Source organism: Herpailurus yagouaroundi, unplaced genomic scaffold, assembly GCF_014898765.1.
Source record: "Herpailurus yagouaroundi ecotype Mexico unplaced genomic scaffold, PumYag 162, whole genome shotgun sequence".
NCBI lineage: Eukaryota > Metazoa > Chordata > Mammalia > Carnivora > Felidae > Herpailurus > Herpailurus yagouaroundi.
In genome coordinates, this window is record NW_024412403.1 from 31238375 (window position 1) to 31256528 (window position 18154).

Here is an 18154-nt window from a genome sequence, read left to right on the forward strand (position 1 = left end):
AACAAAATTTTTGGTGGCTACTTGGGATATTAGTAGGAAAGTGAGAGATATTTTAGTCCAAATTCCATACCTGGTACTTTTGTCAACTGACAACATCCTCATGATATATTGAAGCCATTTTTCATGGAAACTTACTGAAGCAAAGCTATTTCTTTTAAGTAAATGTGGGGAGAAACATGCCAGGAGTAGTATTAAACATGTGTTTCAGACACCATTGGATAAATATATGTAACATCTGATTATTTGGGAGCTACTAATTTATTTTGAAATTTATCCCATTTGACAACTTCAGATTTTCCTTTTGTTGCTCACATTTTAGACATGTTGCCCTACATTCAGAAGAGTTATATTTTGACTGCTTGTTGAAAACATCAAGAAAATGTCTCTAATTTGACCATTTATAGACAGTTTTGGGGATGAGTGGGGTGAAGCAGTTGATATTTTGTGATTAAAAATGGCCAAAATTTGGGATTATAATACTTTGTTAATTTTAGTAGTATCACAAATGGCCTTGAATAGGACAAAATAATGAAGGTTTGTTGGATTCTGTTAACTCTTATCAAGTTTTGGTATCCTTTCAGGTACAGAAGCTAAAACAATCAGATGCAATGAGGCAGTTATCTCTATGTAGGGAGTTGGCACCTCTCCAAGCAGGAAGTGGCTCTATTTACTCTTCGTCTTAATTTAGGAATGAAAAGTATTACTTACCTTGTCCTCACAATAACAGTGGAGCCTAGAGAATAAAAATATAGCCAGAGACTCAGAAGACAATTGGATTTATTCCCTTATGGCTGACCTTGTACTCTGTGGACGGCCAAGGATGACTCGAGGATATGTCAGAGGAAGAGAGGGATTTTTTAAAAAACTTCCATGCTTAAGATGACATCTTTCTAGTTTCATATAAGATATGAAGTTTTGATTTAAGTATACATGAATGTTGAAATAAATATTTAAACACTTTTCAGGAAAATACACCTACAATAAATTTTCATCATGAGAAGTCAGTATTCCTTACCCTAACATGATATTTGGTTTTTTGTTTGTTTGTTTGTTTGTTTGTTTGTTTGTTTGCTTGTTTTTTGGGTTTTCTTGGTGTCAGCTTGTTTTCATAGAGTATATGACAGTGGGTGGAGTGGAGGTGGATTGTGGACTTAGCATCAGGAATAAGTGAAATTGTGCTTCTCATAGGTAAACAAAAATTGTCAAGCACATTGTTTCCAGTTGTTGTCAATGGTGTTATATGAGCTTTCTGAAATCATTTAAGTGTGGTCTTTAGCACATTTGCATTCATAAAAAGTGCCTGGGTATGTATGTTCCTTGCTTCTTCTCCTGCTCAGCTATCAAAACATGGTGATGCTTTTGAAGATTTATGTTAGATAGGTAATGAGATTACTGAATGTTAACTGCAGCATTCAGAATTCACTTGTGGCAAAAGTAAAGAAGGTTACTGGGTCTTTGGGATAGAATAGAGAAATGATAGAGCTAGTTTTAATCGGCCAATTTGAAAATAAATATACTGTATTCTGCATTAGGAAAGATTTCAAACTTTGTGTCATGTTGTAATCAAATACAACATTTCTAGAAGAATATAGGATGTCACATTACATCCATTTCAGCAAAATTCATGACAGCTTAGAATAATGGCCATATTTTGTGGTATGGACATATGCAAATCTTAATATTGGATGGGAAAGACTGAAGAGTCCACAGGCATGTGGGACACAAACTTTTAAAAAAAAATGCTTTCATTGTTGCATTAAAAATGTAAATAAGTCTCATGTAGTTGATCTATGTTCCTGTGTAAAACAAGAAAATAAACAATGTGATTTCAAAGTGGTCATTTTCAGATTTACGGATTATAATGGTGTAATGGTTACCTTCCAAATCGGACCTCTACTGGTTATGGTTGTGAAATGTGTTGTTAAAATAGGAAACATGATGAAAATTGTGAAATCAACGTAATTAAGTTGAAGGTCCAAAAACGCATTATAATATATATTTCTTTTATTCAGGGATTTCACTGAGTTTCAGGTAGAGGGGAAAAAAGATAAAGCAACAGTAGTTTAGAAGTAACTGGCATTCTCGACAAGGAAGGTTGACCTTGACCTTCTTCTCCTTCCAACCCTCATTTCATCAGCAGGGGTGAGATTACTTTGAGACCCTGCCAATAGGTAATAAATAACACATAAATTCCAGGACACCCTTGCACTGTAGGGTGCCCTAATGTGTAATAATCCTTAGACTATTGAGTTTATAACTCATGACATCTGGCAGTTACTTGGCATTGTAATTCATGTTGATCATGCACATCAGAATACACCATGGGAGAGAAATATTGGAGTAATAACCCGTTGATACCGGGACAGGGTGGAATGACAAGAAGATGCTGTTGAGATTGTGTACCTCTGTGAACTATGCAGTGTTGGAATGCTGTAAAAACTAATGCCTTCAGATAAGAACTAACAAGGCAGGAGGAGGGTGGTAATCTATGGGGATCCACAATGGAGCAGCACATTAATATTTACTTGATAGCACTCTTTATTCCTTTATTCAAATTGACAGATGTAGCTGTACAGCAGTAATGAATCCGGAAGTTAGAATTTAAACATATACTCATGTTTATTTTAAATTTAAATGTGTCCTTAAATAAATGTATTGAATTCCTTTTTTTAACATATCTGCATATATGATATTCAGTACTCTCAAGCTTTTATTTTATTTGGTCTAATAGTGAGGATTAAATGAACAGGAAGAGAAAAGAGAGGAAGTAATGGGAGGTAATGGGCAAAAAGAGCGATGTACAAAGCAGTTGTAACAAGCCTTCCTGGTACCTAAGAGCCTAACTGCTTTGGCTGAAGACTTGAGGCTCATGGGAAATGAAACAGATTGAAAAGCTAGAAGCAGACAGATGGCTATTTGTAATCAGCCTGTAAATATAAATCCTATAAAGATGTTGTAATTATTTGTATGTTTGTTTGTTTGTTTATACTCAAACCTAGATCTAGAGAAAATGGGACGCAGTATTGTAAGCTTCACATAATCTGGTATTTCCCCTTGTTACCATTCTGAAAAACATTACATAATACTTAAAAAAAAATGCTAGCCTCTGTAGTTCTGAATTTTAAATTCAATGTGCTATTTTTTTTCATTACCCAGAGTTGTAGGCATCTCCGTAACCAAGATTGGAATTACCCCTAAATGGAGCAGGTGCTAGAAGGAAGTTGTTTGGGAATCAGAGCAGAATATTTTGAGGGTATCCAGGGGAGGTTTTTCTTCTGAATATAGGAAGGCATTGCCTTGAATGTGTTTAGACTGATACCTGCTGTTCTAGACACCATCCTCCTCCTCACATACTATATTTGGGCACATCTCCAAGATGCTCTCATCCCTTTGAGCTCTCTGTGATTCTGGAGGCATCATTCCCACATGAACATTTTGTGCACGATGGCGCTTTAAGGAAGAAAAAAAGGGGAGTTGATTAAACATTAATTAGCTTCAATCCACAACTTCCTCCTAAGCTAATGGATAGAGTTTGCAGATCCCTGTCAAATATCAGATGCTAGGCTTTGCCAAAAATAGGACTTCCAAGTGTTGAAGGTATGCCAACTGCCGGCTCCTTAACTCAAACCAAAGGAAATGATTGCCAGAGGCAGGCCTTGAGTCTGCTGTGGTCAGATGTCACCAGTTTGCAGTGCCACATGTGATCCAAGAGTTTATGAATGATCTCAACACTTGGTCCCCAAGGAGAACATATGCATTACAGAGGTTACGGATACAAATTACAGAGAGCAAGATGTTTCCATGCAATTTCTAAGAATCCTTCAGCAAGTTTTAAACATTAATGGAAAACATTAAGGAAGACTTGGCACTCTTAGCAGGACTTCAAATTATATTGCTGGTGAGGACAGAACAGAGCTAAAAAAAAAAGGGGGGGGGAAGAAGAAAGGCTTAGCTAAGAAATCTGGGGCTGGCCATTCCTCTTGTGAATTGTGTGTGTGTGTGTGTGTGTGTTTTATTCCCTGCAGAATTACCAGGCTTCACAAAATGCTAGAACTTGAAAATGAACAAGTCACAGGGCATCCTTGTTTATTCAGCATGCTCCAATTCATATCACTGGTTTATCAGGATCGTTTGCCGACTGAATGTGCTTGCACAGGGAGTCTTAGTAGAGACGGGGGCGGGGGTGGGAGGGTGAGAGCGTCTCAGTTTGGAATTGTCAGCATGCTGCAGGGGTGCCAAAGTGCCAGAGTGTCAGCTTGCACAGCAGTAGCAGGACGTCTCCCCACTGAGTCCTTTCTTTCTCATTCCCCTTCTGTGCAGAAGAAACGACTTATGACTTGTCCCCTAGATATCAGATTTTATCATCTATTTAGCTGGTGGCTAGCCTGTCTGTTCTGACTATATTTTGTTTGATCATACCAAGTATAATAAAATAGTTTGTTGTGAATGATGATTCCTCTTTCAGTGTATTTGGTCTTTGAGTCATTGAAACTTCAGAAAAATACAGAATTACTATAGCTTGTCAGTGGGGTCCTTTCAGTTGAAAGGGGGCAGGTCAATTTAAACTGGTCTAAATATGAAAGAAAGGTTGTTTAGATCATGTAACTAGAAAGCCCAGATTTAGCCCAGTCTTCAGGATTTATTTATCCAGATAGGTCCTCAAGAACCCAGATGTTTTCAAGTGCGTGGCCTCCGTTTCATCCTCAGACTGGAGCTCCCCCTGGGGTCACAGTCTGGCTGTCAACAGCAGCCATTTAGTACAGCAGGAAGAGATAGTGTTCTTTCCTCAGAGGTAGAAGACCTAAGCTTCAGTCTGGTTGGCATTACACCTGCCCATTCCCTGTGATGATATAGGCAGTGGTGGGGCTGGTAGTGGTAGTGGTAGAAATAGGGAAAAAATATACACCAGCTGTAGGAATGGCTAGCATATTTCTTCTAGCCCATTATAATACCGATAGTATAATTTGTTCTAACAGTTTTACTAGTCGACATAAATCTGTTGTGTCTTTGATGGATTGATTTCTGACCTTGAACTGACTGGATTTTATTTTAGATATTTCTGGGCTTATCGGTAGGCAATTCAAGTATTCTGTCTCTTAAATCCACCCAGCTTAAACTGTTCTTCCTAAACAACATTTTAAAATCAAGTTAAAATATTTTGGTTTGTTTAATGTAATAAGGAAAAGACTACAACACACCTCTTGAAGAGGAGTTCATCGATTCAACCTATCAAGAACACTCGATGAGCTCTTCTGATGCCCTGCAAGATGGGAGCCTATTGGAGGCTTACCTAGTCCAGTGTGAGAATAGAAGGAAAAACTTTTCAGTTGACTAAGTCAGAGGCTGACCCTGAAGGAACGGTATACATTTGAAGGGAGGAACAGGAAAAAGTAAAGAAACAAAGGGCTATCTGGGGGAGATTTTCAACCCAACAGACCACCATATGCTAATGTACATTGATAATTAGACGTTCCTCTGTATGTTTTCTACCGAGAAGTCTTGAGCCACACAGCTGTGACAGTTTCTGGGCACATACAGAGAGAAACCCTGCTGGCAAAGAAACCTTGTTATCAGTATTGCTCTGAGCTGCTATCAGTTTCTACTGCTGCTAACAATGCTTTTAATTATAATTTCTTTTTAGATTACCTTTCTCATGATCAATTTAGTTTGTTGTGGGTGATGTTTTTTATCCAATGGTGTGTATGAACACTTTCATCAGTAATTTCTCTAGGCTCTGTATTTCTAATAACTACTTAGAAGCATGCATACATTGTAATTCAGAAATACATCATTTGGTCTCTTAATTATGTAGCCTCATCTCATTGTCATTGCTAGTTTATCTTAATAAACTAAGATGGAAATGCCTGAGTCATGATTTGCTTTGTCTATGTTGACAAAATAGAAAATAAAAATGTAAAAAAAATATATAAAATGTAAAATACTTTATAAAACATATAAAGATATAAAATATATGTCTTTAAAATTCTTGACAGCTGTTGATTTAGGACAGAAGGGAGAGGACCTGGTGAGTGAAAGAAGGTGGTATGAGGAAACAGGAGCCAAAGATATAAGCTGTAAAGGCACATCTAGATCTAAAACTCTTTCAGGCCATTATATTAGTTACCTATTTTTGTGCAACAAACTACAAGACTCAGTGACTTAAAATAACATATATTTATTCTCCATCTGTGGATCAGGAACCCAGATATGAGTTATCTTAGTCGTGTGCTCTAAGGATCTCTCACAAATCTGCAGTGAGGTGTTGGTTAGGGCTGTGTTATCATGTGAAAGCTCGATTGAGGAAGCTTGTTGGACTGAAAGCCTCAGTTCCTTGCTTGCTGTTGCCTAGAAGCTGCCTTTAGATTGTTGTCAAATGGACCTCTTCTTTGAGCAAAAAGGTATCTTACATGATCAAGGAATTCCATGAAGGAAGAAAGGGAGTGACAGAGAAAAGAGCTAGAGAAAGTAAGAAAGATGAAAGTTATCATCACTTATAACCCAATATTGGAGATGACATTCCATAAGTTTACAATAACCTATTCATTAAAGGCAAGTCACTAGGTCCAGCCGACAGAACAGGCAAGGGGATTACACATGAAAATAAATGCCAGGAGGGAGGGATATTAAAGAAAAAGCCTACCACAGGCATCATCATGTCATGCTTGTTTCGTATTTCTTCACCATTTTATAGGACAGTGCCAAGTCCCTTGTTGTGTTTATTATGTTCCTGGAGAATTGAATTAATTTGTTGCAAATCTTTATGTCATGACTAAGAACTACATTTTATCAAACACACAGTAATTCAAAACTTTCTGATCTTCCAGAATAACTTCCTAAGTCACAGTGCATGTCAATGTAAAAAGAATGCAAATCTAACCCAGATTATGAGTAGCTGGGTGTACTCTCATAATGGTTTTCAGCTCATATACAGAAATGAATATTTGGGTTCTAGCCAATTAGACACCCCCCCAACAGTCCAGGGGATTTGAACCTTGGTATCTAAATTTAGCTCCACAAACAAATGCTATATCAAAACTGTACCTATTTGTATCTTTTTTTTTTCTTTAAAGCATAATTTATCACTATCCACTAAGCTTTTGTCATTGTAACCAGATTATTTTCTCAGTTAATCAGGTTTATTTACTTTATTTTGTTTCACTCTACATAAAGACCTGTTTGGAGCTTTAGTTATTACACATATTGCTGTGTGCCCTTGCTTTGGCTTATTTGTCAAGCCACATCAAAAATGTAGCCCTCAATTCTTTCTACAATAGGGGCTTAAAGAGAAAAAAATATAGAGTTAATTTGGATTTGCTTTGCTTTCCTACATTTACAAGACCATTTTACTTCCTTTACCTCACATGCATGAATTCTTTACTGCAAAAAAACACTTTCTTTTCTTTATCACCTGCAATAAAGTGTAGGGCAAAATCCAAGACAGAAATGAATAGCTAGCATAAAAATTGGAAATAATAAATATTATTTCATTTTATTTTGGTAATATTAATGAATGGATATCAAAACCTCGGAAACATGTAAGCAAATATCAGAACATACTTAACCTTTGGTACAGTGTGAGAAGAGTAAAAATGACTTCACTTTTCCCTAAGAGTAAGTTTTGTACATTCTGTGCTAGGACCTGGTGTAAAGGATGTGTTTCTTTTGAATGTTTTATTGAGACAGAGAAGAAACACATGTTATTACCCCAAAGGTTTAAGGTAAAAGAAATGGTATCACTAAGCAAAAAATGAATTAACTGGATGCTCCAAAAACCCCAAAGAGCGTTTTACAAGGTGAAGAGGGTACAGTACCAATTATGCTATTATATCACCCTACTCTCTGGGTGAATAGCCTGAAAGCCTAAAATTACAGTTGATGTTAGATTTCTTGGCTTCATTTGCAAATTGGAGTCATTTTCTTTTTGTGAACGCCGTAAACACATGTTACATTGTTTAAGAGTAGCAGTCCTTAGTTTGTTATGATAGTTTTCTCCTTTTTGTCCTCCATGTCAAAGGACCTTTTTTTTTCCTTTCCTAATTTGGCTTGTTGCAAATTGATGTAACACTGTGTTTCTGAATGATTTGCAATGGCCTTAAGTACCATCTGAGCAGAGGCTTTTTGGCGTGTCATTTGTTAGGGGACCAGTTCTAGAGAAGGTCCTTCAACTGGCCAGATGTGTCATTTTGGAACAGATTGAGGGCCTGCCAAAACACCATTTGTTGCCAGTACTGGATATTGTAGGGGTGCTCACCACTCTGTTACCATATTTTTGCATGTCTTAACATTGCATAAATAGGCAGCTGTTCTGTATTTAGAATATAAATGAGTCACCAGCTTGCTTTCCCAGGAGGATTTACCTGCAAAAGCGAACCACGGTGTTAACCCCTTCCCATCCCCCTGCCTGAATGTCACATCAAATGCACTCTTCTCTCAGCCCATTCAGAAGCAAATCCTATGCATATAAATCACACCTCTCTTGCCAGTGAGACAAGAGAACCAAAAATGTGCAGTTCACCATGCTAAAATGGAACACATTTCCTTAGCAGCAAAGGCAGTAAATTAATCAGCTTATAAGCTGAGAGTGAGCAATTTGTGCTGAATTCTTTCTTACTGTTCCTTCAATAAGGAGACAAGTTTCTCTAATCTCTAAAAGGGCCAAGACTTCATTAAGATGGAAAACCGTGTTAAAGGATGTGTCGCAAGAGAAAAGAGAAGAAAAGCCCTAAAAGTCACTCAGTTGTCTCTCTGGAGCTATTTTCAGGCCAGGGAATTTTTATTTATTTGTAGAATGACAATTAACCTAGAGACTTTGCCCAAAAAGGAGCAGAGTGCTGAAGTGGGTCTCATTATAGGACACCAAAGGCAGTTGGTTTGACCTAATCCACATTTGTAACAGATGATTTACATAACAGACTAGCAGAATCTACCTAATTTTGATTTCAAATAGCTTAACCAATTTATATATATATATATATATGCATAGATATAATGCACTGTATGTGCATATGTTTGTTTTGTGTGTGTGTTGTGTGTGTTGCCTTTAGATATACTTAGGAAACAAAGTTGTCATTGTTGGAATATAAAAGAATAGGAAAGTCAAGGCAGCTAGACAAAGCAAAGGCTGTTGAGGTATATGGTATATTCCTGGTCTGAACTACTTTTTTGAATGTTTATCCTAAAATAGACATGGCCCTTATTTGCTAAAGAAACCCAGCATCCTGCAATCTGATAGGGCCAAGTCATTTCTCCAGGCTTTTCATCCTGCCAGCAGAAGAAATGCACACACAGATAGATAGGTGACATTTGGAGAGCCAGGCATGCCAGATTTTCGGAGGTTACAATGGAGGTCCAACCTGCTGTTCTCCTAATGAAAGGAGGGGAAATTCAGACTGGCCAAACTGCTATAAGGGATATCTCTGCTCTGAATGTCACGCTGCCCAGATGTCGCTTGGCAGGTGGAGAAGCAGAGAGAATGAAAATGTAGCCCTGTGTATGTGGGTGCTAGTGCGTTGCAGGGTGAACAATGAGTCTATCTTCTGAAGTGTAATGAAAACAGTGTAGATCTTGTCCATATTCATGTCATGAGAAAATGCATTCTCAAAAAGTCCTCACTCCACTTCCCCTCCCAGACTGACATACATATGTGCTCACAGACCATGTGCACATGACCTGTTTTGGGATTTTAAGTCTAACTTGACAATTTAGGTGTTTATTTTAATGCATTTGTATACATATGTGTATATATGTTTTTTTCTTTATAGAAAGTAGGATCATACTGCATAAAAAATATTGTACCTTGAATATTTAATCTCAAAACTATATCACAAGTATTTCTTTTCTTATTTTCCTTAGGCTTTTCTTATTTTTTAAATTAGATTTATACCAAAGGTACATGATTACATAGTCATCCATTTCCCTGTTGAACATTTAGGTTGACCCTAGAATATTTTAAAATGGACATGGCTATGTTCTCAGTAAATATTCAACGTTTATTAAAATGAAGTAAGTAAGATTTGAAGTTACTTTTTGCAAGAGAAAGCTAAAGTTGCTGTCATTGAATTTTCTTTCAAAAACATTGAATTATTTTTCTTCAGTGTTACGAGATGACTTCCGGCAAAATCCCACAGATGTTGTAGTGGCAGCTGGAGAGCCCGCAATCCTGGAGTGCCAACCTCCCAGGGGACATCCAGAACCCACCATCTACTGGAAAAAAGACAAAGTTCGAATTGATGACAAGGAAGAAAGAATAAGTGTGAGTTAAATTAAAATTAATTCCTACAGAGATTGAATATCAAGTCTTAAAATGGATCATTTTATTTTTGTTATTGTTAATAAAATTGTAGAATAGCATTGAATGCTGATTACCATTTAGACATCATGGAAAGGACTGAAAAGGAGTAACCCAAACAAAAAAACTTTAGGATGAGTCTTCAAAGAGACAGAAATTAAACAACTCAGGTATAGATGATATAGTAATAATTGCACCCATCTGAATATGTAAATATGTCTTTGCAGTACAATATTGATGACTTAGGTTTTGTAACATCTCAAATACATACATCATTGCACTACAATATTGATGACTTGGTTTATTTTAATATCTCAAATACATTTATTGATCATGCTGTACATGAATGATAAAGGTTAGATGATGGCTGTGAGCCAAATTACCTAGAACATTTCTTTTTACACCATTTTCAAAATTATAAGAGAAAATGATTCGAGGTGATAGGTACTTCAAGTACCTTTTCCAATGTTTCAATGTTTATAACTAAAATTTTATACATGAATTCATTTAAAAGTTTAGGAGGTATGAAGTAAAATCAAAGTAAACATGACTTTTATGGTTCTGCAGTTTAGCTCTTGCAGAAAAATAGTCTGCTTTCAAGGGAAATTGGTGATTAGGTTCATCACAATTAATATTCAAAACAAAACACCCAGAACATTGTAAAGAGGTAGAAAAGGGGAAAGACATGCAATTATTTTATGGTTTTGTGGAATCCACTCAACTTTTGTTTATGACACTTATGGGAACCAGTCCACTGAAACAGTAGAAATGCCTCAAACTTCTGAGGTTATTCCTAATACAATGTTTATATTTAATACAATTATTGAGAATAAATATACTTTATTTAAAATAATGTCCATTTCTCTGAGCAAATGTGACATTTCTGTCAAAAATTCATATAGTCTAGGTGTCTATTTAAAAATATCTGGTAAATGAGGATTTTTTTTACATACACACTATGGTTACACCATAACACAGAACTGGAGGCCATATAGGGGATCACAATATATATTCCTATGATTCTGGCTTAAACTCTTGACAGCATGAGGATCTGCATTACTAGGGGCACTTTGGCTCTCAATGGTCTGTGTTTGGGTACCAAACATGAAAATGTGTTCCTGGTGGCAGAATTAAATCAATGTAGAAGGGTTTCTAGTTCATGTTTGCATCATTTACCTTTCCCTTTGTACAAACCACCACAAAATACAGAGACTTATGATAACCATTTTTTTAGACTGTTCTGTGGGTAAGATGACAATTCTTCATTCTGGGCCAGATTGGCTGATCTTTGCTAGTTTTTTTCATGCTTCTGTGGCTTGTTTAAAAGATGTGCTGGCAGCCAGATGATCTAGGATAACCTTACTCTCATGTCTGGCAATTGACTTACACCCAGTTGGGCATCTTCGTTCTTCTCTTGGCCTATAATTTTCCAGCAGTCCTGCTCAGACTGGTTCCCATAGTGGTCTCAAGATTCCAGCTGCAGCAAGGAAACATAAGTCTCAATGTGCTAGCACTTTCCTTCTATTGAAACATTTCTTTAGTTTCATCTGTCAAATCAAGTAATTTTTCCAAACTCAGCTTCAGGGGGAGGAGGAGTGGCCTCCATGGACATTTTTATAACTTATAGTTTATTATACTCCACTGTACCTAATCAAGAACAGGTTGATGGCCTTTTTGTCCCATGGAAAAACAAAGTTGAAAGTCCTTTTTTTGTGACATGTTGTGACATGACAAGTTTTAGAGCCTGAAATATCTCTGATGAGAACATGCCTATGTGGATTTTGTTTGCCTAGGAGATAAAAATTGCCAGAGGAAACCAGCATGTTCTTATCTCATATCTCTTTAAGAACACTCGGCCATTGTGATGTTAAGATCATTGAAACAAAATTGGAAAAGAAGCTATGAGTTGCTGATACACTTACTAAAAACCTAATTCTGCTTCAATATCCTCTTTAACAAATAGACATTTTAACATTTTCATTGGTTTATTCAGTCAATAAATGTGTCTCATTTAGGAAACATTTAGGGAACACATTTTAGAAGCCGATGATTTGTATCAACTCATACTCATTATTAAAAAATGTATTTATTTTTATCCCCCCCTGCCCTCTTCTTCAAAAATTATTTCATAAATACAGCTAAGGTAAGACATAAATAGTTAATGCTAACAACTGAAATGTAAGCTCCATGAAAGCAGAGGTTTTTATTATTTGGTTTCCTAGTGAACCTCAAGTGCCTAGAACACTGCGGAACCCATAGAGGTACTCAGTAAATGCTTGTTGAATCACTCTGGGTCCGTTGGATTCCATTATATTACCAAAAGCAGGTATTTAGTACTTCTTTCTGATAACAAATTATCAATAGCAATTCATTCAACCTACTTCAGAGTGAAGATTAACCATTAAGATTTAAGAAGCACTCACAAGACTCAAAATAGGACCAGATGAGAGAAAGAATGAAACACATTTTCTAGAAAGGGAATATGGAGGTTAATCCTGAAGGAGAATTTAAGAGAAGAAAAGACACATGCCAAAATACTGGGAAAGTTTTCTGTCTTAGACACTGAGCTATTTCCTTGAGGGAAAAAAAATGTTGTGCTTAAATATTCAAAATGATTTATTAGTCACCTTCCCTTTGCTGTTTATTTTCCTTTCCATTTCCTCCCTCCCTTTCTTCCCTCCTTCCTTTCTCTCTCTTTTTTCTCCTTTCTTTCCTTCTTTCTCTTTCTCTTCTTTCCTTCTTTCTCTTTCTCTTCTTTCTTTCTTTCTTTCTTTTTTTTAAATTTTTAACAGATTCGTGGTGGAAAACTGATGATCTCCAACACGAGGAAAAGCGATGCAGGGATGTATACCTGTGTTGGCACCAATATGGTGGGAGAAAGAGACAGTGATCCAGCAGAACTGACTGTCTTTGGTAAAGCTCTCTTTTAAATTATAAATTGCTATTTATATATACTTTTCCTTTGATTGTAAATATGTTTTAATACTAAACATCAGGACATAGAAGGACAGTTGCTTATGACTTATGGTGAGTAGTGAAGGACTGGATTGTCTTGGTTTCTGGTTCTATCCATCAGATGAAATCTGTGATATGAAGAAAAATAGAACTTTTGAAACAGTAATTCATTTACTTTATTCATATATATTTATAGGATTTTCCCTTTCATCAGAATGTAAAAAAAAATTCATCTTTCTCAAATTCTGTTTGAGATATTATATCCATCTAAAGTTTATCCACTGTGATGTATTTATTAAGTATCTTTTATGGGTAAGACACTGGGTAAGTTGGTTTTTTTGTTTTGTTTTGTTTTGTGTTTAGTGTAGTGCAAATACATTTCACTTGTCTTCTGCTTTAAAAATTTCAAATTTAGATATTTGCAGTTTTAGCTTACGATAAAAAAAAAAAAAACTAGCCAGCTACACACGCACACACACATATAAATATATACAATCAAAATTAGGAAAAAAACAAACCAACCATAAACTCTCTTGCTAATGCAGGCAGGCTGGGTCCAAGAACCCAGGAGAGAGTCCCAGAGGACCATCCAAAAGGATCCTTGGCTTCACACAGGGTAGAAATCAAATGTGAGCCAGAGTAAGTGAAAATAGCATTTATTAAATAGTATACGTGACAGAGAATAGCAGACAGAGTGGGAGACTCTGAAGGAAAGAAGAATGAGTTTTGTTTGTTGCTTGAGACTAGCGGTTTATATTCAAAAGGGTCTAAGGGTCCAGGAATCCAGGGTAGGGTCCAATCAAAGGCAAGTGTCAGGTGAACAATAGGTCTTACTCCATAAATCACAGAAGGGGTGGTATTAATGCCAGTGTCGGCTGAAGTTTGTTTGAAGCTAACGTCCTGGAATGTGTTTGGGATCTGGCTTTTCTTAGGTGTTAACAGGTGTTTGGGCCCTAAGACAAAACTCAGAGAAGGATTAACTTTCTTGCTTCCCCCTTGAAGTGGGAACAGAGCTTCCTTGGCTTACTCAGAGTAAGCCTTGGCTTACTCAAAATATGGAGCATGAGTACATGGGGCCCAGCAGAAAAACAGCAGAGATGGAGTGTTTTGTAAACTTTGTAAATGGAGTGCCATCAGCTTCCCTACCTCATTGCTATGATATTCATGTTTCTTCAGATTTCAGAACCAAGGGACTCTTTAGCAGAGTAATAGAATTCATAGGTTAAAACTTGATTAGATCTGTATCAGAGAAATTGTGGACAAAGCATTAGGAAAGAGAAAATTGGGTAGAATAAAGACGGCACAGTAAACAAAAAAGGAAAATGCTATAGGGCAGCTGTGAAAAATTGAAAAAGAAATAAAATTACAGAAAATTAGGGAAAGTAGGTATCCTAAAGATATTGGAAAATGAAATATTCCTTCAGAAGTCACTGAAATCCCACTTAAGTCTGTGTATGGATATTTGTCTATATGTACACACATAAGTATACATGTATATATACACACACATGTATACGTATGTATGCATGTGTGTGTATATCTATCTGTAGCTTAAAAATATTTGACTATTGTTGATGTTGTGTGATTTTTTTTTTTTTAAAACATAGGAGATAAGTGTGATTTTTAAGTTATTTTTCGTGCCAGCAAAATAATCTTCTGGTTTAATGAATTAGAGTAAGATCTTACTGCTGGTCATTATAACATGTTTGAGCGAAGCATCAGAATTCTGCATACATTCCAAAAGAAACTGCTTTTGTAGTTTGAGATGTGCCATCCCATGGTGTTATCGGAGCGCCCCAAAGCAAAATAGCCATGTTATGATTTCCATTACATTTAAAGCATTAAGGTGTGCTTTATGAGTGTGTACCTGAGAACAGGCCTCTCTTTTCAATCACGCTGAGTACTGAGTAATCTCTGGTAATACTCCATATGGATACTAAGCAGCTTGAAGTCCCAAATGACCAAACCAGGAGAAAGTCCATAATTCATTAAAGGAATTGAATAGTAAAAATAAAATTGCTCAAAGTATGCATGTAAATTTCTGTCCCGCAGAGCTCAGGCAAGTATCAGTTTGCCCTTCAATTTCATGCAGTCAGCTATAAGAGTCTCAAAATGTGCTTCACTCCATAACGAATAAAATACAGTTTTTTCCTGGTAAGATATGAAATTAGTGGTCACTGAACATTAGCATTGAAAACCCACACGTACAGCTGTTCTATTTAAAGAAGCACTCATTACTATTTTTTTGTAACTGCCACAATCTTTGGAAGAGAAAAATGTTGCATTCCAAAAGTACATACTGCTTTCAAAAGCAAATTGAAAGGGTTTAATGTCATTACCAAAGCAATTAGACTTGCCAAAATGTGACTGTGTTATGAAATATTTACCTCATGTTCCCTAAAGACATGATGGGAAATATAGGAGGTCCTTAGACATGTCAGGAGTTACACGGGAACTTCTAAATTATTTTGAAAATAGCCATAAAGCAAAGAGATTGGATTTGTCTAGGGGCAGTACCTCTGGAAGAATTGATTTAAGAAACTAAGAACATTTATCTGATGGTGTAAACTAGTCAGAACTGACCTGGGGGTTATAAGTACAATATTAAGTTGAAGGAAAAACTAAAATTCCATTATTGATAAGAAAACATCATCTGAACCCAGAAATAAAACATAACAACAGTAGTGATTGTCCAAATCAAGGATGTGACAAGGATTGCCTGAGAGAGGCACTTTGTTCAGTTCTTAGAGAAAATAACCAGTGTCCTATGTATAATGGGGAATTCTTTATTTTATTTGGGTGCTTTTGTATCCATACACATTTTCTAATAAACCTCTTTATATTTCATCATTGTTAGATATTATTATTTCTGACCTAGGGTTTATAAAATATAACTGGGTACATTTTTCCCCTCCCCGCTCTCAATTTTATTTTCATGTAGCAGCAATTCTGCTTAAAAAGAAAAAAAAATTGCCTACTGTGACCACTCTAGCTACAGAAGATTTTAAATGTTCTTTGCAACTCGATCTTTACTTTAAGGTATGTTATACCCAGGGAACCTGGGTGGCTCAGTCGGTTAAGCACCCAACTTCGGCCCAGGTCATTGATCTTGCAGTCCGTGGGTTCAAGCCCTGCATCAGGCTCTGTGCTGACAGCTCAGAGCCTGGAGCCTGCTTCAGATTCTGTGTCTCCCTCTCTCTCTGCCCCTCCCCCACTCACACTCTGTCTCTGAAAAAAATGAATAAATGTTAAAAAAAAATTTTAAGCATGTTATGCACAAAAAGTAATTGATGGTATTAATTGCTCAAAATGTATAATTCTAATTCACTTGTAAATGGCCAGAGAAACAGTGAAAGGAATAACAGGTCTTTGGTATCCAACAGCCATCCACAAGTATTTTGATTCTTTAGTGTGTGGGCTTGGACTTAGAAGTTGTTTAGTTTGAACATTTCAGTTTATCTTGTAAAAATCTGCTATTTAGACAAAGACATGATCAGTGTAACTTAATTTTCAAAATGTTACTATTCCATACTCCATGAATCATTTATTCTATTTGTTTTTCTTTAATAGATGTTGGTCACAAACAACAGCTTAGTTAAGTGGGCAATACCAAATATAAAATTAAGAAGTAGGCATCAAAGTGTGAATGGACACTAAAATCTATGGCACAGTCTAGATGCCTTCAAAAAGAATACTCCCTAGCATTTTATGTATATTAATTAAGTTCTAAAGATCCTGCTGTCAGAGAAACTAGAATTGAATTTCTAATTATGGGTAGGTTTGGGATATCTGTTATCCAAAATTTCACTGTCACTTAAAAATGACATAAATTTTTCCAAATTATTTTTAAATGCTTATCAAAGTAATCCATGAAAATACATTTTATGTTACACTACTAATAGACATTAGAAATATTACCAAACTTATAATGAAATACAAAAATAACTAGCCCCACCCCTCCTTCCAATACACTCGCACAAACACACACACACACACACATACACACACACACAGTCCTCATCTTTGAACTTAACTACAAGCCTGTTTTATCTTTTCTTCTGGGATTTATTTCTATATTTCTAAATATATCCTTATTGTGCAGTTTTATACATTATTTTGACTTCCTATTTGGAAGATGATGATTTGACCCATTTATATCCCCTTTTCTACCTTCTCACCTCTACTCCCCCTTCTTTCTTTTCTTCAGTATATAGACTTTAGAAACATGGGTTGTATTAAGATTCTGAATTTGAGTGATTAGAGCCATGTAAATATGTACTGTGAGCAAATGTTACACTATTATGATGGCGTTTCTTTTCTGGCACTTATTTGTTCTTCAAATTAACATTAAGCCATTTTTTCCTTTTACTTATGTTTGTCTACCCCTGTCATGAACTCTTGCAATCTCTAGCAGAGGTTTAAAATCCTCTAAATTCTACTTAGCTCTTAAGTTTGTCTTTGCTACTGCCTTCCTGGAGGCCTTCGACTTCCTGCCAATCTAACTAGGCTGGATTCTGTTCAGATCTACTCCAGAATTTCATCCTGACGTTTACTCCCCTTTTCTCTCATGCTGGATTTCCTGTTTGTTGCATCCTGTATTTGTTTCTTTCCTGGTTAACTCCTATATCAGAACAGTGTTTCTCTCCTGCTTTCTATTTGACTGGAGCCTAGAATAAATTTCAGGGTAAAAAGCATGTATTCTATCTGAAACTTAATTGGTACTATAGCTGGTTATAAAATGTAGTTAAAAAAACAAAAACAAAAATAAAAACTTTGCCTATAATACTAAAATCTCTCCTCCAAAATCATTCAGCTTTACTGTTGCTTTAAGAAGTATACTGTGCTTCTGACTCCTATGTGATCTTTCTTTCTTTCTTTCTTTCTTTCTTTCTTTCTTTCTTTCTTTCTTTC

General features: G+C 36.1%; 1 protein-coding gene across 19 annotated transcripts in view; it reads left to right on the forward strand.

Moving 5' to 3' along the window:
• Nucleotides 1–18154, forward strand: part of ROBO2 (roundabout guidance receptor 2) — a 1749879-nt gene that overhangs the window by 1554804 nt on the left and 176921 nt on the right. For all 19 annotated transcript variants that reach the window (XM_040484189.1, XM_040484188.1, XM_040484194.1 and 16 more), the window contains 2 exons: nt 10095–10252; nt 13081–13201. In XM_040484189.1, coding sequence (XP_040340123.1) covers nt 10095–10252; nt 13081–13201 — 279 coding nt within the window. The remainder of the gene's footprint in view (nt 1–10094; nt 10253–13080; nt 13202–18154) is intronic.